The sequence below is a fragment of the Dryas octopetala genome, chromosome 7 (genome assembly GCF_963921425.1).
Source record: "Dryas octopetala chromosome 7, drDryOcto1.1, whole genome shotgun sequence".
Lineage (NCBI taxonomy): Eukaryota > Viridiplantae > Streptophyta > Magnoliopsida > Rosales > Rosaceae > Dryas > Dryas octopetala.
Window position 1 is genome coordinate 3,491,790 of NC_141372.1, and position 21,912 is coordinate 3,513,701.

The 21,912-nt window shown below is 36.6% G+C and overlaps 6 protein-coding genes and 1 long non-coding RNA gene across 8 annotated transcripts; 3 read left to right on the forward strand and 4 right to left on the reverse strand.

Annotated features, from left to right (window-relative positions):
* Positions 1-349: 349 nt before the first annotated feature.
* Positions 350-3,804, reverse strand: LOC147278579 (ferrochelatase 1). Its single transcript, XM_086250695.1, has 9 exons — positions 3,643-3,804; positions 3,029-3,356; positions 2,792-2,935; positions 2,522-2,623; positions 2,134-2,237; positions 1,926-2,052; positions 1,643-1,795; positions 1,372-1,472; positions 350-973 (listed from the first exon to the last, which is right to left on the reverse strand). The coding sequence occupies exons 1-9, from the start codon at positions 3,726-3,728 to the stop codon at positions 658-660; spliced, it is 1,461 nt and encodes a 486-aa protein (XP_086106821.1). The 5' UTR covers positions 3,729-3,804; the 3' UTR covers positions 350-657.
* An 8-nt stretch (positions 3,805-3,812) lies between these two features.
* Positions 3,813-5,289, forward strand: LOC147278580 (uncharacterized). 2 transcript variants are annotated; one of them, XR_015123342.1, is made up of 2 exons: positions 3,813-4,355; positions 5,055-5,289. It is a non-coding gene; the product is annotated as an uncharacterized LOC147278580 (long non-coding RNA). The 2 variants fall into 2 exon arrangements; XR_015123341.1 differs by having other exon boundaries at positions 3,813-4,351.
* Positions 5,290-5,602: 313 nt separating this feature from the next.
* On the reverse strand, positions 5,603-7,381 carry LOC147278581 (stress response protein). Its single transcript, XM_086250758.1, has 2 exons — positions 7,225-7,381; positions 5,603-6,682 (listed from the first exon to the last, which is right to left on the reverse strand). The coding sequence occupies exon 2, from the start codon at positions 6,664-6,666 to the stop codon at positions 6,289-6,291; it is 378 nt and encodes a 125-aa protein (XP_086106884.1). The 5' UTR covers positions 6,667-6,682; positions 7,225-7,381; the 3' UTR covers positions 5,603-6,288.
* Positions 7,382-7,766: 385 nt separating this feature from the next.
* LOC147278582 (PITH domain protein (DUF1000)) lies at positions 7,767-11,190 on the reverse strand. Its single transcript, XM_086250756.1, has 9 exons — positions 10,922-11,190; positions 10,317-10,397; positions 9,999-10,048; positions 9,336-9,413; positions 9,111-9,168; positions 8,976-9,025; positions 8,586-8,694; positions 8,410-8,471; positions 7,767-8,141 (listed from the first exon to the last, which is right to left on the reverse strand). Exons 1-9 carry the CDS (start codon positions 11,003-11,005, stop codon positions 8,102-8,104), a joined length of 612 nt encoding a protein of 203 aa, XP_086106882.1. The 5' UTR covers positions 11,006-11,190; the 3' UTR covers positions 7,767-8,101.
* Positions 11,191-11,208: 18 nt separating this feature from the next.
* Positions 11,209-13,723, forward strand: LOC147278583 (BRISC/BRCA1-A complex protein). Its single transcript, XM_086250755.1, has 3 exons — positions 11,209-11,540; positions 12,813-12,971; positions 13,156-13,723. The coding sequence occupies exons 1-3, from the start codon at positions 11,280-11,282 to the stop codon at positions 13,510-13,512; spliced, it is 777 nt and encodes a 258-aa protein (XP_086106881.1). The 5' UTR covers positions 11,209-11,279; the 3' UTR covers positions 13,513-13,723.
* Positions 13,724-15,027: 1,304 nt separating this feature from the next.
* On the forward strand, positions 15,028-17,265 carry LOC147278584 (putative protein phosphatase 2C 72). Its single transcript, XM_086251816.1, has 5 exons — positions 15,028-15,370; positions 15,955-16,260; positions 16,340-16,454; positions 16,581-16,804; positions 16,928-17,265. Exons 1-5 carry the CDS (start codon positions 15,191-15,193, stop codon positions 17,105-17,107), a joined length of 1,005 nt encoding a protein of 334 aa, XP_086107942.1. The 5' UTR covers positions 15,028-15,190; the 3' UTR covers positions 17,108-17,265.
* Positions 17,266-17,859: 594 nt separating this feature from the next.
* On the reverse strand, positions 17,860-21,176 carry LOC147278585 (phosphorylated adapter RNA export-like protein). Its single transcript, XM_086251485.1, has 5 exons — positions 21,082-21,176; positions 20,508-20,771; positions 20,296-20,401; positions 18,938-19,081; positions 17,860-18,323 (listed from the first exon to the last, which is right to left on the reverse strand). Exons 2-5 carry the CDS (start codon positions 20,765-20,767, stop codon positions 18,066-18,068), a joined length of 768 nt encoding a protein of 255 aa, XP_086107611.1. The 5' UTR covers positions 20,768-20,771; positions 21,082-21,176; the 3' UTR covers positions 17,860-18,065.
* Between the last annotated feature and the right edge of the window lie 736 nt (positions 21,177-21,912).

The following is a 21,912-nucleotide window of genomic DNA, read 5'->3' on the forward strand; positions in this document are numbered from 1 at the left end:
ATGCTTTGTTTGCACCCTATCAAGAACAACACTTGAAAGGTACCAATTTTCTGTTGGGAGATGTAGGGAGGGGGGGGGGGGGGGAGGAGGGAGATTTAAGTTGACCATGGGAGTTTCTGTGGGCACACCCATGGAGGTCAAGCTACCACTCCACTCTTCCTAGCATAGAGGGAATTAGAATTAGGGAGTTCTAGTCTAAGTAAGATGTTTTGTTTCTTTGGATGGTATGATTATTGGAAACAAACATAATGGCGAGGTGACGATGCCATACGATATCAATTTGAATGTGCCATATTATCGATACCACAAGACAGAAAATCTAGTTGACATAAACAGACTAGAAAAATGATGATACCCAAATCAAAAGTTTCCATAGAACTAGCTTTAGGTACAAATCATAACAATGTCAAGCACAAAGTAGAATCTTGCTATGCTTCATGAATCAAAGCACGTTCATCTACAACATTATGAAAAAAAATAAAATTTACACATCTGAATAATGGCCTAAATACAAAAAATTCTCTCAAGAATTGGACGCTTGTTCAGTATAAAATGAGGTTCAATTTAAAAAGGCGGGGGTTTCTTTGTAGTCTCACCCTTTTATTGTCTGTAAGAGCAGCTTGTATGATAATTGGTAGTAAAATTTTGTATTATCCCTTAAATCAAGTGGTTCCTGAATGCTGATATCATTTTTGGTGAAAAAAACAACAAAAACGCTAAAAAGGAACCAAAGAACATTTTGATGGCATATCTTAATGGATCGTGCTCAACTACTTCTGAGGTAGTCTTTGAGGTTGACATGGCTGTTGCCAGCGGTAGGGCTTCTACTACTGCATCTGCCAGATCTGTTATAAATGAAGGGGTACAACCAAGGGCAGGGACTCGGCCCCAATTTTCAATGCCAGATTCAAGGGCCAACTCCTTGTACTCCATATCAATCTCTTCAAGAGTCTCTATGTGCTCACTCACAAAGCTGGATAAAAAATTAGATGTGAGATTAGTTCATTATTACTTTTCTTTTGACTGATATAAAGAACCAAGTAATATCAGCTTACAGATAAAGTAATGACATTAGAACAGGTAAAGACACAAAAGCCAAATAAAATGTCTTGTGGAATTCGAATTATCAAACCAAAATAAGGAATACTATGGCATACACATCTTTATTTATTGTTAGATATAACATGGCATTTATAACGACCTAAGCAGCAAAAAACACAAGGTAAAACACAATTACGAATAGTCTTGCTCTCCTAAAATTTGATTTGATGCCAAAGCAATGGATAAAATAGAAACCGTCCTGTACAAACCAAGTGGTATCTCTTGTAGAGTTGGACATAGAAGACATCAGAATATTGTGAAGAGAAATACCTGACTGGAACAGCTAGGAGACTCTTCACACCTTTCTGGCCAAGCTCAACAAGAACTTTATCAGTGTAGGGCTTCAGCCATTGTACAGGACCAACTCGACTCTGATCACCACCCAACAACAAAATTAGGGAAAAATAAAATTAGAAAACAATGATATGAGAGTTGGAGCCATAAGCAGTAGACACAGCCTAAGATAGTTCTGAGAGCCAAGAGAGGTGACAAAGTAAAAGCTAGAACTCAGAAAATTAACTTTTGTGAGTTTATAAACCACCTGGTAAGCAAGAGTATGTTCATTGTTGATTCCCCTAGTTTTCAACTCTTTCATTATTAAGAAGATGCACTCCTCCATTTGATCTTTGTATGGATCTCCAGCACTCTCTACATAACTGAGTGGTACCCCGTGGGCACTGAAGAATATCATGACCTAAATTCATAGAAAATTAGCAATGTTTACTATATAAAGTTCATGGGATAACCATACCAACAAATAAAACATATGTTTAATTGCATCGAAAGAGCCATTTAAAATTAGTCCAAGGATTAATCGAACCCACCTCTGCAGGTTCAGAAAAACTCTCTAGCTCTTTGGAAATCAAGTCAGCCATTGACTTAATATAACCTTCACGTTGATACCATGAGTTTATAACAGAAACAGGCAACCTTGATAGATAGCTGTCTTTGCTGCAAGATGGGCTCACATTCAGGAAATTGACCAGAGTAAGCAAATATATGTAGTTACATGAAATGACAACGAACTGTCACCTGAAAATATTCTGAAGCACTCGAATGCTCGATCCAGTTGTAGAGATAGAGAACTGAGGATATAGAGGCAGGACAACAAGCCTGGTTATTCTGTCCCTCTTAATCTGACACAGATAATGAAAAAAATTGTCAATTATTTGATTAATTCAATTAGAGACAGATGTGTAGAAGGTACCCTATAATTATTAACTTCTAACAAAGCTGAAAGACCAATATAATCACTAGAAGACATAGGCATATGGAGGTCATCACAGCTGACAACACACGCATTACAATACTATTTTCTCTAACCAAACCAACTAGCCTAGTCATTGCATGCATTTCTATATGATCAGTAACTAATGGCTAATATAAAAAGGGCTACTGGATTATAGAATTAAAGACTAACTTGCTGAACTGCTTCCTCAGTGAATGGGAACCAGTACCGCATTCCCACATAGACATTTACAGGCAAGTCCTTTGATTCCAAAGCCATTTTGAGTGCATTTGCCTGTACCAAACAGCAAGAACCATGTAAATATAAAAATTCAAGAACAAACCAGATCTCATAAACCAACAAACATTCTTGACAACTGAATCATTGTTGTAGAACAAGACAGATTATACAAACAAAAACCAACTGAAGCATTCAACAGGACATTTGCTGTATTTTCTCTACCTGCTTGTCTGTTATTTTACGCAATGGTGAACCACCTCCTATAGCAGCATACCCTTCTTTGCTTTTGGGAGCTCGAAGCACAGAGATCAATTTCGCCAATGGTTGCTGGAGAAACTGAAACAACCTTGGGAGACGAATGATATCCTGCCACACAACATGGTAATTTATTAGCAAGAGTACTTGGAACTACTCATCCTGACACAGATTAGGCAAGGCAGTACAAGTAGAACAACATACTGGGTCAGCGAAAAGATTAAACAAAAACGGTTGAACATCATTGAGGGTCTCTGGTCCTCCTAGATTCAGAAGCAGCACTCCAACCTTCTCTTCCGCAGTGTGGGAATGAGATTCTACAGCAGTCCCACCATAAGTGCATACACCCGCATGACAAACTGTATTATCCCCAACAGGGTTTCTCTTAGAATAATGTGATGCCCCTAAAAAGTCATCTCCTTTATCGCTTGAAGTAGAACACAAGACTGTAAGCTGTTTCGGAAGTCTCAATCCCTTGGATGAATGGCAAGAGACAGACCCAAAAGGCCTCGCGTAAAAGCACGACCTACCACTAAACGCACTTAGTCAGTACCTCAACTAAACTCAAAAGTCTGAAACTAATAAAACAAGAATCCAAACATACAGCCAATATCATAATCCAATGCTCCTGTTCGGTTAAAAATGTAAAATTTCAATACCATTTTCCAAGAAACAAGAACAACATACAAAACAAAGCTATCACTTTCTCGCATAATTAATAGCATACATGAATCTAATAGAATAAAAGAGCCAACTTTACGATCGAGCTGCAAACAGCTACTGATCAAAATTTAAACTCACAGCATCCGAGGGCTTACATCGAAAATTTGTGATCCGAATGGGAGAGCTTGGAACCGGAGAGCTTCAATTGGGAAAGAACACCGGAGCATGAAACGGCGTCCATGGCGTCGTTTTGCGTTTGGCGTCGAAAAAATCCTAAACTCGTGGAATTCTTGAAGCGTAAAAAGAACGTCTTCAGCGCCTGTCTGTAGACTCTCGCTACCTACTACCCACTCTCTCCTTACTTTTGTGAGTACGTGTTTGAAGACTTCAACGACTACGTGTTCATGTCCAACCGCGAAGGCGGTTCGGTTGCCACTGTTTACCTCTTTCGCGGAAGTCGGCCCCTCACGTGACGTCATGTGCGAAGACTATTGGGCCTGGGATTGGGTTTAGCCCACTTGAATAAATATCCCATGGGCTTTCAAATTTATATTCTCTCGTACATTAGGGTTTGTCTGGCCTCACCAACTATAAATAAGTAGTTTCCTCAGTTCCTCTTGCATCTTCCACCTCAAACTCAAAAGCTCGCTGCTTGCTCGTACTTGCATTATTGTTCTCTACGAACACTCTTGGTAATTAAATATAAAATTTTATCAATTTTTTTTTGTGGGTTCTTGGTTTTGGGTTCTGGGTTGTTGTGTATGTTGGTGGAGATTACAGTAACAGCAAGGCTCTAAAGAAGAGTCAACAGCAGGCGCCCAATTGGTGGTGACCCGTCTGCCGCTTGGAGCCAATACTAACTTAGTGGGTGAAGATCCTTGAAACTCACACCCTTTGTTTCATGTCACAATACCCACTACACATTCACTTTGTGTCTCTGTTTTGATTTTTCAATGTAAAAAAATAAAAGAAATTTGTAATGAGTTTTTCTAGTAAATCATGGTAAGAAGTATTGGATTGGCACTCCAGTCAGACACGGGTGTTTGTTGCTCAATCCCATAACAAGCAACCTTTTGCATGGTGCCTAAAAAGAGCTACTGCTCACGATTGGAGGGAGCGATTCATTACCAAGCTTTCCTTCAAATTTAAAGCAGTTAAATGCTCAAGATTTAAGTCTATGCTTACTAAATCCTTTTATCTCAATCCCGGCTCTATTAATACGAGTCAACAGCAAGAACCAATTCTGTGGTGCCTTGACTGCCGCTTGGAGCCAATATGATATTGCCAAATAGAAGATAGTTTGAAATGCTCTCTGGTTTCATGCTACAATTTTTGGCTACATTCTATTATCACACACTTCTAATTGTAATGTTTGATGTAGGGTTCCCTCATAAATAGTGTAATAAGTAAAACCCCTTTGCATAAAGATCTGTACACTGCAAGGTCACCCCTAGAGACTTCATGTTGAAGTTGTGGCCTTGTTCTGTATGCAGCATTCTCTGTCATTTTCCTTCTCTCGAACTGTTATTTTAGTAGTCTTAAAAGCTGTTTTTGTTCATGGTTGCAGAATTGCATATTTGACTGGTGAAGATTTGAAGGCTGTGCAGTCTTGCATTCATTCTGCAGTGTGTCAATCCATATTGTATATGCACAGAAGGGAGATCTTCTGAGTGATGATGGTGAATATTTGTCGTCTGCTCGACAACTTTCTTGTACTGAAGACATAAAGAATTGATCTGTTTATGGAATGCCTTATAATGTACTCGCAAATTGAATGGATGAAAGCAAAATTTGAGTCTCAATTGTGTTTTTTCGGATGCCATAATATTAGTTTATGCTATGGAGCTCTATGCACATCTCTGAACTGAAATGAGTTGTTAGTGTCCACACCATTAAAAAGAAATTGGTTTATAGATGGAAATCCATAATGTCAAATATCTTGCTCTACATGAGCCATGAGCTCCATGCTGAACTTTGATGGTTTAAAGTAGTTAAACAATAATAGCATCAATTCCAAAAGGAAAAAAATTTAAATTCCAAGATAAAAGAAATAAGTGTAAGGCCATTTACTTTTGTTCTGCAATTACCAGTCAATAGAAAATGCAGTGACCTGTATTCCCTTTACCAAGCTCTGTACTCCATGTATATGCAGCCCAAAATTCAAACATGAATATTTCATTACAAAGAAGATTGATAATTCCGCATCTATAAGTATAAAGGCAACAAGACTCAAAGCCAAGTTGGATCATTCTAATTTTTGCTGATAAATATAATCAGTATCAGTCATCAACAATATGAAATCAACAGGTCGCCTATAATCTTTTATGGGAACTAATTCAATGACGCATTCTCACAAAAGGCTGCTTAACAATTGATTTAGAGGGATTAACTTAAGCCAGCATTAAAATTCTGGCGACATACCCCATACCACCACAATTGAGGTTATCAGAATAAATTCCTAAAAGGGAAGTTCTTATGTCATTGTGTAGTAGAATTCCTAGATATAAACACGACTTTAATCTATGATCATCAGAGACAGACTAATGTGAAGAAAGTGTAACTGCAACAAAATCTTCCTCAACACTCTTTCTTTTGTTTGCCTCAAATACTTTAATAGTATTGATTTAAACTTAACTCATCATATCGGAGAACCAAAGGAGATTTATAAGCTGACACAGATTGAATAATTCATGTAATCAGGTTCTGGTGTACATCAAGAAAGCCAAAAGCTACACTCAGCTATCCTCAAATTGAATGAACAAACTCTTCAAGACAACAAAACCTCAGATATGCAGGTACCCTCAGAAGCAACAAGAACAATCAAATGGACAAAGCGGGGTGCCTCCAGCATCTGATTTATTAAGACCCAACTGTTCTTCAGTATAAATAGCAAGGCCTTCCTGTGTCCTCTTTTTCGACTTAGAAGGCAGGTCCACAAATCCACCATCTTTAGACCCTTTATCCTTCTTCTTTTTCTTCAACTTTTTCGGTTTTTCAATTGCATCTTCATTTGGTTTTTGAGCCTTTTCTGTTTCAGGCTTCTTCCTCTTTTTCCCAGCAAATATTTCATCAATCTCAGAAGTAGGCTTTTTCGCCGAAGATGAGGGCTTTTCCTCTTCTACAACAACAGTGTTTTCTTGCACCTCTTTAGGAGTTTTTGATTTACTCTTTTTGGCCATTTTATGGATCCAAAAGCTGCATTCCATATTACCTTACTCAGAATTGACAAAAATAAAAACACATAACGTAAAGTTTTAAAGAACAAATGACTCAACAATTGGAACTGCAGAAAACAACATACTCCGTTCAGTAGAGCTTGATACAAATATTTGGGTTATTTAACCAGCCTAACTCAGTTTGTTAATAATGAAAACAACATAAAACATGAAATTAGAAATGGGAAATTTTTGTTCCAGAATATCTGTTCAACTGCTTTCTCAGCCAACAAACATAGCATAAACAGAAAAGAAAAAATGGCAAAAATTGAAATCAACTTGAATTACTCAGTTTTTAGAGTTTCAATTTTCAAAGAGACGAAAAATTTAGGTGGAACATTAATTTATGCAGACAGAGCCCAAGATTATTCTACAAAGTTCTAACTTTGAGAACTCGACAACTTGTTCAGAGCTATCCAGAATTTTGAGAAATTTCGAACGAATGCACTCTAAGTCACGGAAACAAAGACAGAATAGTAAAAGAACAATACCCAAAACGAATTAGAGTTGAGAAGAGCTAACCTTTAGATGGTGAGTACACAGTGAGAAAATGTGAGTCGCTAAAACCCTAGCTTGATGTGCTTGCACTTGCAGAGACGCCTGAGACTACGAGATAGAAGCGGGCTTTGTGCAGGGTGAGAGACGACCACACGTGACCTCTTGACGATCAAGCCCAAAAACATGGGTTGGGCTTTGTGAGTTTTTCTTTTACTCGGCTTGTTTTTGGGGCTGTATTGGACTATTTGTTTTTTTTTTTTTTTTGTAGGACAGTTTATAATTAAATTTAATAATAATAATTTCGTGGCCGAAATTTTTTTTATAATAATTCGCAGGATTTATGGGTTAAAATAATTTGATTAATACAATTAAATTGGTCAATAAAATATAGGTTAACTCATTCAATAGTTGGATTATTACAATTGAATTACAATAATCTAACTTCATACCCAAAACAAATCCAATGCAATTCAAATGCATTCAGTCTAATAATAATTGATTCAAGTTCAAAACAAAGAGAAAGATTGACTGAAGGGATTTACTATTAGCACTCAAGGGATTCATAGTGAATGTTGAAAATAAAAATTCTATCATTAATCTCCTGATTAATGGATTGAATCATCTGGGTGTGGAAAAGAGCTCATAAGATTCATGAAAAATAAAAAGAAAGAATTACATCTAACAAATTTGCATACTTACTTAAATCCAACAACATGATAGTCAGAGTTGTCAGATAGAACTGAAGTAATAACACAAGCCTAAACAATACCAACATCTTCTTCCATTGCAGACTAAAGTAACATTGTCCAACCATAAAAGGAAAATAAAAGATGCCACTGTGTTCACATTATCAATATACAAGAGTATTGAAGCACAATAGGTGACAGTTAGTATGACTTCCTCATTCCACATGTGAAAGACCCCCACCTTCAGCCTTTGTCCTACAAACAAGCACATTTGAAAAAAACATGAAGTTATACAGAAGTAAACAGCATTAATATACATAGCTTCTTTTATCTTTTTCTTTTTTTGCCCTGTCAAATGAAAGCATTAATATATCATTATATGGAGTTCTACTGATAAACCTACAAGCTAAAGATGTGCATGGGCTGATATTTAATGAAACCTGCTATATCAAGATAAAGGGCAAATGAGCATTTCTTTGAAAGATACCAATTTTAACGTTCCATTAGGATAACCAAAACTTACTTGTGATCAGAAGGATTTGGCCTAATTTCATAAACAATTGTTGCCACAACATCCCTCTTCAACTGTTCATCGTAGACAAGAAAATGTAATTCAGACCCAAAAAAAGAAGACAAGAAAATGTATTATCTGCAACACTAACAGAACAAAATCTGCTCTTATGGAATGGAATTAATTACCTGAGTAGCTTCACCCTTAAAGCCAATGTACTCTATCTTAGTTGTATCACCACCAAAATTATCAGGAAAATGCAATGTGATACTCGCCACGTTTTGAAATTTGGAATATCTAATTATATGGAGAAATGTAATATCCGAAGAAGGATAGTTGAAGGTAAAATAAAACTCAAATAAAACAAATGGAAAACTCTTATTTTTAGTGGCACTCAACTTGACATGCTATATTATTACAATAAGGAAAAAGTATGCATACACCAAAAGATGCATACCTTCACTGCTCTCAATTTGAATTAAAATAAGATGTCCATTGCTATCAACTTATAATATTTCATGTTCTCAAGATTAAGAAAGATGGTTTATGAAGCAGTAGGGAAGGCAAGGAATAAATACCTTGTCTGGTACTCCAGCACTCCTTGAAAATTTTCAACCAAATCCCACTCCTTAAAACAACAAGAACACATGTTACAAAGTTGAACTGTTGAATTTTTTAACTAACTCTCTGACAAGCTAAGATGAAAGCAATACCTGAATAGCTTGCATTCCTTGAGCATCTGAAAAGTCAATGCCCTCTTTGTTGATGAACCTAATTTACGCAATGCAGTCTTGTGTTTTAGTTTTCCAAACAAATTCAAAATAGATGCGAGGAATGGCGTTACATTAAGATAAGATTGCCCGTGATTATTCTAAGTTTCTAACTACACCAATATAAGAAAGCCATGCCTCAGGTAGAAACTATTAAAGGTCACTTACACCCTCATCTTGGAAGGACTTGTTCCGTCAACACCACCAACAATTGATATGCTCTTGATCTTGACATCTGATGTAAATCTGTAAAACACAATAACTCAATTCCATCAAAAGTAACAACATAAGAGATGTACTACATCTTATAAGTTGGTGTCGAATGGTAGATTCTAATCAAATCTCTCTAGATGCCAACTAAATGTTTTATACAGTAAGTACAGCTATGTTAAACATCATATATAGCAGAAAACAAGCAATAAAAAGTTTCCTGGGAAAAAAAATAAATAAATAAGACCAATATCACTCAGCATCATGACTTTTAACTCATACAGGTTCTTAGAAATGATGAACTATTTCAGATACAAGAAAGAATGTCATGACTACAAGAAAAAGGACAATTACATAATGATACAACAATAAGTATTATGTTTTGGATGAACCTGGTGATGCTAATAAGGTTGAATCCCTTACTCAAACTCATACAGACCAGACTATAGAGATCTAAGAACTCACTCACAAGTTACCATACCTTACTCCCAATGAATTCAACCAATGAATCTACAATGCTTGTCTCAACTTAAGGATGATTCCTAATGTTAATTTTTTTCTCGTATTTTGGTCCAACTTGTGTTTGAAGATAAACATAAAACAACAGAAGTAGCCACTCACGGAATAAAAACAAGTAACTCAGGATCACCCTCATTGCTCTCCAAGTGTTCCTGTTGCAGGAAAGAGAATCAAATGAGGCTACATATCCCTAGCAATTGAAACATAATCACAGCCAAAATATATGGTAAACTTGAACCGAATCTCAATCAAAACCCTGTGTGCTGTATTCAGTCCCAGTTTTTTAGAAGTTTGGATTATAAATTTAATGACGTCTAGTAATAATGTTTGCCAAACTCTATCTCTTCTGCTCACAGGAAAATGTTCAACAAACCACTCTAAAGAAGGAAAAACAGAAAGGTATATAGAAGGGCTCATTACCCCAGAAGAGTTCAGCCGTTGCTCCCAAGCTTTAAAAACTGACCTGACGCTTCCTGAAACAGCCTCATTTAAAGCGGAAACCTAAAAAACGGAAAAATGCATTTTGTCAAGGAGGATCTTGGTGCATATTGATGATATATAGTCAAGAGAAAATTCAGTTAAAAGTGGCATCAGGCAACATGTCAATCAGCAAAGGAGAGCTCCAATGTAATATGGTCATTCAATCACCCCACATAAATAATCATCAATTACTCCTCAATTAGTCAGCCACAGCATCAGTATGGAGTATAACAATTAACCAAGCTTCCCATTTAAATATTTTTTTTACTATCAAGAAACCACACATAAGAAACATTGTGCTCACTGAAAAATGGGCGTAAGATTTATAATTTCAGCTTAAGGGTTTATTGGAGTCACTGTTATTTCAAGTAATTTTCATCTGGGTACTTTCAGATAAAGCCAAAACAATCATAAAATGATCAAGTAGACAATGAAACCCACCAGCATAGGCAGAGCCACTGAGCCACAGTGTGATAACTATTAACGTAAACACATATAGGAAGAGGAAAATTAAGGCTGAGAAAAGAAAAGGGAAGAAAGAGTACCTTGGGAAGGTCTATATGCTTGTAGAGAGACCAATCAGAGGAGCAATCATGATCTTCGCAGCTGTGGTCATGCAAGCAAGCCATCGCTTTTCCTCGATTACCAAATTTCTGAGAAGAAAGACAAAAGAGGAAGAAGAAGAAGAAATAGGAGCAACCAGAAATTGGGAGCGAACCGTCGCATTCAGTGTCTATTAAACTAGTTTAATGCCGAAAATGACCCCGTATTGACGGCGTAAAACGCACCGTTTCAAAGTACACACGTGTCCTTTTAATGCAAAACGCAAATGGAAACGCACCGGTTATGCAATCTTTTGTGCTTTTCTTTCGTTTCGCAGTTGAGCTCTGAGCTCGTTGAGCGATGGAGGGAGTAAGGGGAGAGCAATCGGGTGCGAGCAGGTACACGCTGAGACCGACGAGGCTAAGCAACGAGGACATACTGTTTTGTATAGATGTCGACCCGGAGTCGATGGTGGAGATGAAAGCGACGGGTCCGAATGGGCGACCCTTGACCCGCTTGGACTCGATCAAGCAAGCCATCCTTCTCTTCATGAACACCAAGCTCACCATCAACCCAGAACACCGATTCGCCTTTGCTGTTCTTGGAAAGTCTGCGTCTTGGGTGGGTCTCTCTCTGTTTTCCTATCTCTTTTTTTTGCGTGGTTTCTGTTTGGTTTCCGAGAAAATGTGCGATCAGGGGCGCAGAAGAATTTCTGGGTCTTCTGTTTTCTTGTCTTTGCCTAATTGAGTTTTGGAAATCATGATTATCGCTCTGGATCATAGTTTTATGGTTTTCTGTGATATATAAGCTTTATGGGTAGCTTCAAATTCTCATTTAATTTTCATTTTTAATTTGCTTGGCAGCTGAGGAAATGTAGGAAATGTTAGATTCAATTGCATGACCTATATTTGGTTGCTGGATGAATAAATTTTAGGGTTTATTTCATATTTAGTACCTAAACTTTGACCCTTGTCTTAATGTGGTACCTAAACTTTTATTTGTCCCAATTGAGTACCTAAACTTTTATTTTGTGTCTAATAGGTACCAAAATGAATTTTTGTTAAAATTGTCAATAAAAATTAGGGGCAATATAGTCAAAGTATATTTTAATTATTTTCTTTATATATTTAAAATTATTAAAAAAAAACACACAACAAACAAAAAAAATTAAAAATTAAAAATAAAATATAAATTTTTTGAAATGACTATATTGCCCCTAACTTTTGTTGATAATTTTAACATAAATTCATTTTGGTACCTATTAGACACAAAATAAAAGTTTAGGTACTCAATTGGGACAAATAAAAGTTTAGGTACCACATTAAGACAATGGTCAAAGTTCAGGTACTAAATATGAAAAAAAACCAATTAGTTTAAGTCTTTACTTTGAAGCAGCTCAGTGTACATAATCACAAGGTCAAAAATGTTGTTCCCTTTGATAAGCATTGGTCGTTTCTACTGAATGTGGGTGATTACAATTCCTTTACTAACTATTAACAAGATTTGGGACCTTGATTTGATCTAAAATAAGAAATAAAAAGGACATAGGTCAATCTTGTATCACTTGCCATGTATTTACTAGATTGACAGGACATGTGTTTTCTTGCTTGAAGCTCATGTGATGCAGCCTCATAAATTGCAACTTCTAATTGGCGGTTCCAATAATTTTTTAGTTTACTTTTCTTTGTTCCTACACTTTCTTTGCATGCATGATGTGTTGATCTGCATTTGATGCTTGAAATACACCATTATAATGCAAATACCCCCTTAGTGATGAATATTTATGTAGTGTAGAGAAAACCTTTTGCAATTTATCCATTGTGTCTTTGTGTTTGATTTGAGTTTCTGTAATTGATTTGGAACTAATTTTTTTCCTTCTTTGTTACTTTAAAGCTTCGGAAAGAGTTTAGCAGTGAAGTCGAGCCTGCAATTGCTGCATTTCGTGGACTCGCAGCTACTTCATCTTCTGGTAATGCAGATCTTACCAGTCTATTCCGAGTAGCAGCTCATGAAGCAAAGAAATCTCGTGCTCAAAACAGAATTTTGAGGGTGGTAAGTTTTTGTTGGCTTCACTATTTACGTATTATTACATTTGTTCATCAAGACCTATATATTGATGCAAATTTGGAACCTACCAAATGACAATGTGTTTACGTATTATTATCTTGTTGCTTCCATGACATTGAAATTTCTTTAGTTATTGCCCCATTTTCAATCCTGACATGCTTGCCCTTAGATTCTTATGTACTGTAGATCATCTGTACGACCACAACATCAATGGCCTGTAAACCAGAAAATGTTCACTCTAGATGTAGTTTACCTTCATGACAAGCCTGGACCTGACAACTGCCCCCAGGAGGTCTATGACTCACTTGTCGATGCCCTGGAACATGTTAGCGAATTTGAGGGCTACATCTTGGAGAGCGGTCAGGGGTTAGCACGAGTCATCTTCCGACACATGTGTGTGCTGCTATCGCACCCTCAGCAGCGTTGCCCACAAGACCACCTGGACATACCTAAGTCTCTCACGAAAAAGTTGCCGGCAGCAGACTCAGGGACCGGTGAAGATAGTATACCTGTATCCAGCCAATGAGAACATCAGCAATTAATTTGCTCAAGTCGTGTGGCTTCCGATCTACAAGTCTCATATGTATGTAGTTTTACTGAAGTTGATTTGAACCTCTAGTTGAGTAAGAATGAGTAGCCAATGTGATCTTAATCGCATCTGCCTGCACAAATTGTGAATTGTTTTATCATGGCATTTTGAATGGATTGCTAGATATGAATCTCAATGTTTATTTTAACTTCTTTAGTTAAGCCCTCATCATATTTTAATGCTACTATATTAAAAGAAAAGCTTGATGACACTGCATATTAGATGGTGATAAAAGGCTTAGAAGCTTTGAAATTGAATCCTCCAAAAATAGAAGCTTGCCCTTTGGAGTGAGGCTAAAGTTTTTTCCCTTATAAAAGAAATTAGCCGACTATTATTTGGCTTTCTCATAAAACCATATGACATATTGCTTCCAATAGTGAAGTCAACGTATTGATAAGTGGGGAAAAACAGAAATGAAGTCAATATATTGCTTTGCCAATTGAACTTTGATAAGTGGGGAAACAGAAACAGAAATTGCAAAGGGAACCAAAAGCCATTCTCCATCTAAAAATTTTAAGTAGAAGTCAACTTGGATGAATGGCCCTAATCACGCAATTTTGTTTTTGATTATCTCTAGAATTATTTTAAAAATGAAGTCCACAGATTATAGGGTAAGGCACTCAGGCTAATCTTATATTAACTCTTCGGCTTAAAAAATCTGCCGGCATCACGTATTGCATGCGGGTTTCTTTTCTTTCCCACTTGTGTATGCTCATGGCTTGCACATTAAAATAAACTATAAAGCATAATTCCACTCATTACTACATATATAATACATAATAATGCTAGAATTTTATACCTAATTAATTGTTTATTGCCTTCTTTTTATAGTTTGACCAACTGTTTTGATCTTCTTTCATAAACTTGTCCAAACAGTTGAGGGATTTAAATTACTTTCTAATGTCAGTTTGTCATGGACCAACCTTCTCTCTCTCTCTATAAAATGCACATCAAGTTGGTCAAGGGTCAGCTCATTCTTTTTTTTACGAGTGGGGGAAGGGATAAACAAGGTTAACATTGCTTCTATGTTCTCTCAATTCAATGACATTTTATTTGGTGGGCAACAAGTGATGAGATAGACAAATAGAATAAGTTATAAGTGTATATTATGTAATCAAATAGATAAATATATATATATATATAAGTGTATACAACTGTTATTATGTGATGAGAGAGACAGATATAACAAATATATACGATTATTGTTAGAAAAACTAGCTGGCTTCGGCTGGTTAGTGTTTGACAAAAAAAAAAGGCTGGTTAGAGTTAATTTCAATGAGGTGCATATAAAAATATATGGCTAATATAGGCAAGTTATTGCACTCTATAATAAGCATGCACGCCTAAAGTGATATGGCCCTATGGGAATCTTGCAAACTCTTAAAATAATTGAGGTAATCAACCATTTAAATATTATCGTGAATTCTTGAAAACTCTATCAGCTCCCTTGGAGACACTTCAATTTTCCCCATTATCTTAATCATTCTCACTAACATGCGCGGTTTGTGGTCCTTATATAGTTATATTCGATCATGATTAAAGAGAGCACTCGAACAATCTTTGGCTCATTGGAGTGGTTGGAATTGGAAATAAGAAAAACCCAATTCCAGTTTTAATGGGAATCTGCATATCCTTTGCATCTAAAGCTCCCAGGAGTCGCAGGGTTCAGTTTGGCCATGAAAATACAAAGTTCTCTAAAAAGAAGAAGGATTCTAAAGGAACTCAGAGACTTGGTTCTCTTTGTTCTAAGGAAGGAAGCAAAGGACTAAACCAAGATACTGCTATTCTTTTCCAGGTTTGTTAATAGGTTCTCTGTTTGTTCTTGTAGTTGTTCATCAAACCCATATTTTGTTAAAGATAGATTTTGCTTTATCAGTATAGAATGGCAAGTAATGATTGTTTTCTTAGAAAAATCAAAACATTCATCAGTTCCATAATGAATTCTGACATGTCAACTTTATTTCATTTCAAAACATCTTCTGAAAGGTGTAAATTATAAACTTGCATAACACAATTGAGTGGTATTCAATATAACCAGAGCCGGGCTTGAAGGTAGGCAAAGAAGGCAACCGCCATGACCCCAAATGTTGAGGGCACCAAATTTTATAGACTAGTCGTATATTATACTATGTTAAGCCCAAATAATATGTATGAAAATCAAGAGGTCCAATTTTATGATTCATCTTAGGTCCCAGAATCTCAGGACCGGCCGGCCTGAATATATATATATATATATATGGTGCTTTATATAGGCCGGTACAATTTTATCTCCTCTCTTAGACTAATACCTTAATAACATGTTGCATAATCTGGGTTTCATATTTGTTATTGTTAATTATATAACTTAGACCTCTTTTTTTTTTCTTTTCTTTTCATTAGGGCTGTGGAAAGAAAGATTCAGCTTTGTGTGGAGTTTTTGATGGGCATGGAAAGAATGGTCACATAGTGAGTGAGATTGTGAGAAACCACCTGCCAGCGCTCATAAAAAGCCGAATGAAAGCTCTTCCCACAGTCACTGCAGTAGCAGAGGATGGTGATCTCAATGACATGGACATAATATTAAGGTTCAATAGATGGAAAGAAGCATTTGTTAGTTCCTTCAGAGTGATGGACAAAGCCATTAAGCTTCAAGAAAATTTGGACTGCTCTTGTAGTGGAACCACTGCTGTTGTTGTCATAAGACAGGTAAAAAGAATTTTATGATGGAACAAAATTTATATATTTTTCTTTCTGTTTTCTTGGATTTAATTTAAAAATCAAACAGGGTGAGGATCTTTTTATAGCCAATCTGGGAGACTCAAGGGCGGTCCTAGGATCAGTTACTGAGAATGGAATTGAGGGCATTCAATTAACCACTGATCAAAAGCCCGGTTTACCTAGTAAGAACATTTTTCTCCAGCCAGCTGCTATCTTAATGTTCTGTTTTTTTTTTTCTTTTCTAGCATTTGTTCTACAAAATGGGATTCCAAGAATACAATTTAACTGATTATCGCTTTTTAATGTAGGTGAAGCAGAACGAATAAGGGCATGCAATGGTCGTGTGGTTGCACTAACGCAGGAACCACACATTCATCGAGTGTGCCTGCCCCATGAAGACTCCCCAGGCCTAGCCATGTCCCGGGCTTTCGGGGATTACGTGCTCAAAGACCATGGTGTCATTGCCATCCCTAGTGTCTCCCATGGCCGCCTAACTTCCGAAGATAAATTCATCGTTCTTGCAACTGATGGGGTAAGGCTTTTTTCAATGAAATGTAGACTTGATAAGAGTTTACAAAAAAAGGGCACCATTGCATTTGGTATCAGTGGCATTTCTAATCCCAATTATGTGATTTTGTTTGGGGTTGGTATGCAGGTGTGGGATGTGCTAAGTAACAATGAAGTTGCATCCATTGTATGGGAAGCCGATAGTGCAGAGGCAGCTGCAAAGGCAGTGATTGAGGCCGCCACCGCCTCATGGAGAAAGAAATTCCCTGCTTCCAGGATAGATGACTGCACTGTGGTTTGCTTGTTTTTTTCTAATAAAGCAACGTGATTTTGTGTCTGCATTCTGCAAAGATTTGAGCTTTAGGCCTTTTCTCTTTTCCAGTTGAGCAATGCCTTATGCTCTCTTCTATCTATATATTTTAATACGACACTTCCAATTGTATGAGCCCAAAAGTTCCAACCTAGTTTAAAATCCCAAGCAGAAACATTGCCAACCATCAAAATGCAGAGCAAGTGAACAACGCATGCACAAATTGAAGACGCGAATGTCTGGACACCTCTTTCAGAATGTCTAATAATAAAAAGATGATGAAAAGACGAACTTTTCATTTTCGGCAGGCAATTTTAGATATGGACTTGGATTGAGAAAAGCTGTCCTTAAAAAGCATTCTCATGGGACGAATTAATTGAAATTCATGATTATACAAGACTCCTCATGGTGGCAGAAAACATTCTTAATATTTCATTAAAGGGTGTTTCATCCTGAAAACATAATTGAAAAACCATTTTATATGTTTTCTAAAACTAATTTTTTTCCTTTTTATATTTATTTGTCAAAAAGAGTAAGACTCACAAAATTTTGAAGGATTTAACTTCTAAGTTAGACATTTTTGTTTGAAAATCAAATTCAATGTTATTTACATGATTTTCAGTCATTCTTGATTTTAAACAAGTTACTAATTTTGATTTAAGAAAAATTTTCATGTTGAGTGCAAAATATCCTAAGATTGCAAATAATGTAATACATAGGGACCAAACCACATGACCAAATTTTTTTATAGGGTAAAACATCCGGACCAAAATTGTTTTTTCCCTTAAAGTAAGTCTCTTTAAACACAATTTCATAACGCCAATATATACTCCAGTGAAACTCTTTTATAGGGGGAAAAGAATTCTGTTGCTTCCAAGCAAACAAAAACAAATAGAATTCTCTACATATGAAACCCCAGTTGTGAGTTAACTCAATTAGAAACAAAATCCTGGCAGATAAAAATCCAGTTGTTCAATCAAGTTGCATCATCTTTGGAGGGCCCTCCAAGCAAGTCATCATCGTATGAAACAGGTATCCTTAACCTATCATGAACAGACACATGCCTCCCTTCAGGATTTAACTGATTGCCTTGAGTCTGCATTTCGGATATAAGCTGTAAATCATCCGACACATTGGCTGGAGTACCATCCTCAGATGGCTTGGCAATTATTTGAGATGAACCTTCTTTCTTTTGCTCTGTTGCTTGTCTATTTTTCGGTTGCTTGAATTGCTTCTGCATTAGGATAAAGATCGTAAAAATTACAATAAAGACACTAACAAAAAGTTACTATAATTTATGGGCATAATAGCACCAGAAACACTAATGAAGTTCCTAGATCAAAACAGTAATGAAATGTTCAATAAGCATGTAAAAGAACTTCCATTTTATCATTCTCATTCTGAGATTTGATTACTTTGGAAATAATTCAATTTTTCAACTTGGTCAGTGAACCAGCAGGCAGTGTGAGCTTCATAAAACATTACAACCATTTATGGTTCTTATTTGCCCTCTACCTACCATACTCAAACAATTTCCTTTACATTAGCAAAGGATCCCCTTGGCCCTCCAATGGTGATGATGGGGCTAGTACAGAACTATTTCCAGGATCATCGTTTACCAGACAGCCAAAATGTTGTCATATAGATATGACCTTTACATGAATAAAAGCATACAAGTATATATGCATATATGCATTTTCTGCTCATGTACATGCACTGCAGAAAGGAAATCAGCACCTCAAGTTACATCTATATTTAATTTTCCACATATTGGGCAGCTGAAATTAGAAATATCAGGCCTTTTTTTATAGGAAAAAGGCACTAAACAAAATAAAGTTGATTACGGACCTCAAAATCCCTTGCCTTTTGCATTATCTCTTTATAGGCCTTTGGATCTCGTGTTTTAATGATACTCCATAGTATGCCACCACCTGTTCTGAAGCGTCTGCCATCAAGAGTCTTCTGACCTCCACAAGACTGGACTGCATCCACCTGAAAATTTTCATCTTTTCATCATGGATATCCCAATTATGCCATGGTTTCTGGCAGGGAAAGCCTAACCATTCTCCAGATACTGGATTCCCTATGGACTAAAAGTGATTTATAACTCATATACTAGAAATATAGAAGCACTTGTAACAACTACATATAAGATTAGGGTTAACCATCTTTGAATAGAGCTTACAGCTACCCAAAATTCCTGGGGGAGGAGCAAACAGAATGATAGAGTTTTTTAGTTGAAAAATGGATGAGTATTTCATTATACATATCTATTAAAGTGCTCTTACATGTGTCAAGATGATCTTGCATGCATATTGGCTCATGAAACTCTAAAAAGAATTATATCAACCTACACAAATAGCATATGATGTAGTTCAGCCAGGGGACATCAGAGCTCAGAGCACAGGATTGGAAGGAGCAAAATAGCTTCTGCAAGAGTAATCTGCAAAGGGTAGGGAAACAATACTGAGCATCAGAAATTAAGGATGTATGGCCAAATAGTGTGGATAAGCATTGTCAGCTCTAAGCTGGTCCAAAATTAAGCAACCCAGATCTCACCTTTCCTTGCAAAAGGTTAGTTGAATCATTCAACTCCACTCCCAACAAAGGATAAACCACCTTCCCCTTAAAGCTATAATGTGAAGGGGACTAGAAAAAGAGATGGATGGCTCAGGAGGTAAAGATAACCCTAAGAGTACCCATAAAACATTTCCAGTGCATAACCCATTCACCAAATAACAGGACTCCCATAAGCAACAAAACCAAGAGTGTTCGGGAAGGAATAGAATAGATTGAGAAACACTATAAGAGATGATTTTCGGTTGAGAAGATCACCGAAAACCCAGCTCCAAGGTATCATGTGCAAGGCACTAAGTTCTTAACACTAGAAGCAAGGCTGGATCATCTCAGAACAAGGCGCATTAATGCAGATAAACATGTACCAAATGCATGACCAGTTGATAATGGTCTCTGTCAAGGAGATTTGAAGAAGTCAATCACAATATAAATTCTAAATGCACACATAGTTAGACCAAAAAAGACATAGGTATAAACCCTAAGTTCTATGACTTATTTCTCTCAACGTGTGACATATTTTTCTTCTTCCACAAAAACCATTTTGGTTAGCCATATATAATTATATATGACTGTAATAAACTATCCTCCGAATCGGAGACTACATTACATTAAAGGGGTAGGTAAAATACCTCTTTGACGAGATCACTCAATGCAGCAATACCCAGACAACCAACAGCAGTATATACCATATATGATTTCCTCTCTTTCAGACGCCTACATGTATCCAACACAAACCTGCACAGAACAACAAAATTAAAAGAATGTCAAAAACCACAAGAGAGCTCCAAAATCCTTTCCAATACATGTAACTATTTTCGTTCTTAATTGGGCAGGACATAACCTGTCTATATCAGTTACATTAGTAACAGGGCCGTTCCTGTTTCTCTTGTTCTTCTTCTTCTTTGCTCTGCGCCTGCGATTCTTACTCTGAAATTCTTGGTTTGCTACACTGACATTGCCAGCGCCGCTCTGTCCCAACCCATTTTGTGGGTTCTCCTCCACAAGCTCTCCTTCTTCGACATCAAGCATTTCAACATCTTCGCCATCTTCAAAGCTATCCTCTTCGTATATTGCATCTAATATGTTGTCTTCTCCTTCCATATAACTTCAACAATTGCACCGAAGAAAAAAAATATAAGTACGTACAGAACCAAAAGCAAAACAATGATCAAATACATAAAATTTCCAGTTCTGATTAAAATCTTAACAGAAAAGCCAACACTTTAAATTCGTGCAAAGTTACATTGAAGTAAAACATCAAACACAACCTACCCGGTGACCAGAAACCCTAATTTGAATCAACATCAAGATTCAAAGTTTATAAAAATTTTAAAAATTCCTAATAAAAAAGTAGCTGAAAATTATCAAGTACAGAAAAGTAACCAAAAAAGTATCAAGAAAAAAGGAAATTATACCAATTCTAAGCTTGTGGGGTTGTCTAATTCGAGTGCTCTACGTTGAGGACGAAGAAGCCAAACTGTGGCGTTTGGAATTTGGTGGGTTTCTGAGAGTGACTGCGTCACATTGGGTATGGTCTTTATAGTATAAACCTATAAGAGCATTGGGTGGCGGTAAATCAGTAAATGGCTTGTTTGGCTGCGTGGAAATCAATTCTACGTCATAACGGATTAGGAAAGGCCCAATCCAAAGGCGCTTTGATTATTTGGACCGAGTGAGCGTGGCTTTGTACTGGCCAGTGATTATGAAGTTGGGCTCAAGTTACTGTGTCGAAGCCCAATCCTTCAGCCCAATACTAGTTCATTCCAGAAAACATGTGATGTGGATAAGTTATTTTATGAATTTTTTTTTTTTTAATTGTTTGTGGGTTCATTGAATCTGTCCACAATTGGAGTTGATGTGAGTGCTGCGTCTGAAATTGCAGAGCAAGAAATCCGAACCTCATATTCGGAGGTTACTGATTGGATATGAGGAGGACTATGGGGTGGAAGGACACATCCCTTTTGATCATCATGTCTGCATCAGTTGTTCACCACGCCATTGTGCAATTTTGTTTTGTTTTGAAATAAGATGACCGTATTTTATTGTTTGTGATTTATACCATGATTACAACTTAATTTTTTTAGATGCCTTTAGCCTTTTAGATTCAAAAAACAAAACAAAAAAGATGCAAGGCTCGCTTTTTTTGACAACTGAGTGTCACAATTTTGTTATGTCGATGTGTATCAAGCAATCTACGTAAGGCTTTTTTACTTAAATACCGCCCTGAATTATAAAAGGTGTGCTCT

What these genes read in the sequence shown, in the direction of transcription:
- LOC147278584 (XM_086251816.1), top strand. Translation starts at nt 15,191, where the DNA reads ATGGGAATCTGCATATCCTTTGCATCTAAAGCTCCCAGGAGTCGCAGG. An exon ending in CTGTTGTTGTCATAAGACAG is followed by an intron (nt 16,261 to 16,339) that starts GTAAAAAGAATT and finishes AAAATCAAACAG; the next exon opens with GGTGAGGATCTTTTTATAGC. An exon ending in TCAAAAGCCCGGTTTACCTA is followed by an intron (nt 16,455 to 16,580) that starts GTAAGAACATTT and finishes TTTTTAATGTAG; the next exon opens with GTGAAGCAGAACGAATAAGG.
- LOC147278582 (XM_086250756.1), bottom strand. Translation starts at nt 11,005, where the DNA reads ATGGCTTGCTTGCATGACCACAGCTGCGAAGATCATGATTGCTCCTCT. An exon ending in AAGGAATGCAAGCTATTCAG is followed by an intron (nt 9,026 to 9,110) that starts GTATTGCTTTCA and finishes TGTTGTTTTAAG; the next exon opens with GAGTGGGATTTGGTTGAAAA. An exon ending in CCAAATCCTTCTGATCACAA is followed by an intron (nt 8,142 to 8,409) that starts GTAAGTTTTGGT and finishes GCTTGTTTGTAG; the next exon opens with GACAAAGGCTGAAGGTGGGG.
- LOC147278581 (XM_086250758.1), bottom strand. Translation starts at nt 6,666, where the DNA reads ATGGCCAAAAAGAGTAAATCAAAAACTCCTAAAGAGGTGCAAGAAAAC.
- LOC147278585 (XM_086251485.1), bottom strand. Translation starts at nt 20,767, where the DNA reads ATGGAAGGAGAAGACAACATATTAGATGCAATATACGAAGAGGATAGC. An exon ending in TGAGTGATCTCGTCAAAGAG is followed by an intron (nt 19,082 to 20,295) that starts GTATTTTACCTA and finishes GAAAATTTTCAG; the next exon opens with GTGGATGCAGTCCAGTCTTG. An exon ending in AAAAGGCAAGGGATTTTGAG is followed by an intron (nt 18,324 to 18,937) that starts GTCCGTAATCAA and finishes ATCCTAATGCAG; the next exon opens with AAGCAATTCAAGCAACCGAA.
- LOC147278583 (XM_086250755.1), top strand. Translation starts at nt 11,280, where the DNA reads ATGGAGGGAGTAAGGGGAGAGCAATCGGGTGCGAGCAGGTACACGCTG. An exon ending in TTGGAAAGTCTGCGTCTTGG is followed by an intron (nt 11,541 to 12,812) that starts GTGGGTCTCTCT and finishes GTTACTTTAAAG; the next exon opens with CTTCGGAAAGAGTTTAGCAG. An exon ending in AAAACAGAATTTTGAGGGTG is followed by an intron (nt 12,972 to 13,155) that starts GTAAGTTTTTGT and finishes GCTTGCCCTTAG; the next exon opens with ATTCTTATGTACTGTAGATC.
- LOC147278579 (XM_086250695.1), bottom strand. Translation starts at nt 3,728, where the DNA reads ATGGACGCCGTTTCATGCTCCGGTGTTCTTTCCCAATTGAAGCTCTCC. An exon ending in GTAAAATAACAGACAAGCAG is followed by an intron (nt 2,624 to 2,791) that starts GTAGAGAAAATA and finishes TGTTTGGTACAG; the next exon opens with GCAAATGCACTCAAAATGGC. An exon ending in AACATACTCTTGCTTACCAG is followed by an intron (nt 1,473 to 1,642) that starts GTGGTTTATAAA and finishes GGTGGTGATCAG; the next exon opens with AGTCGAGTTGGTCCTGTACA.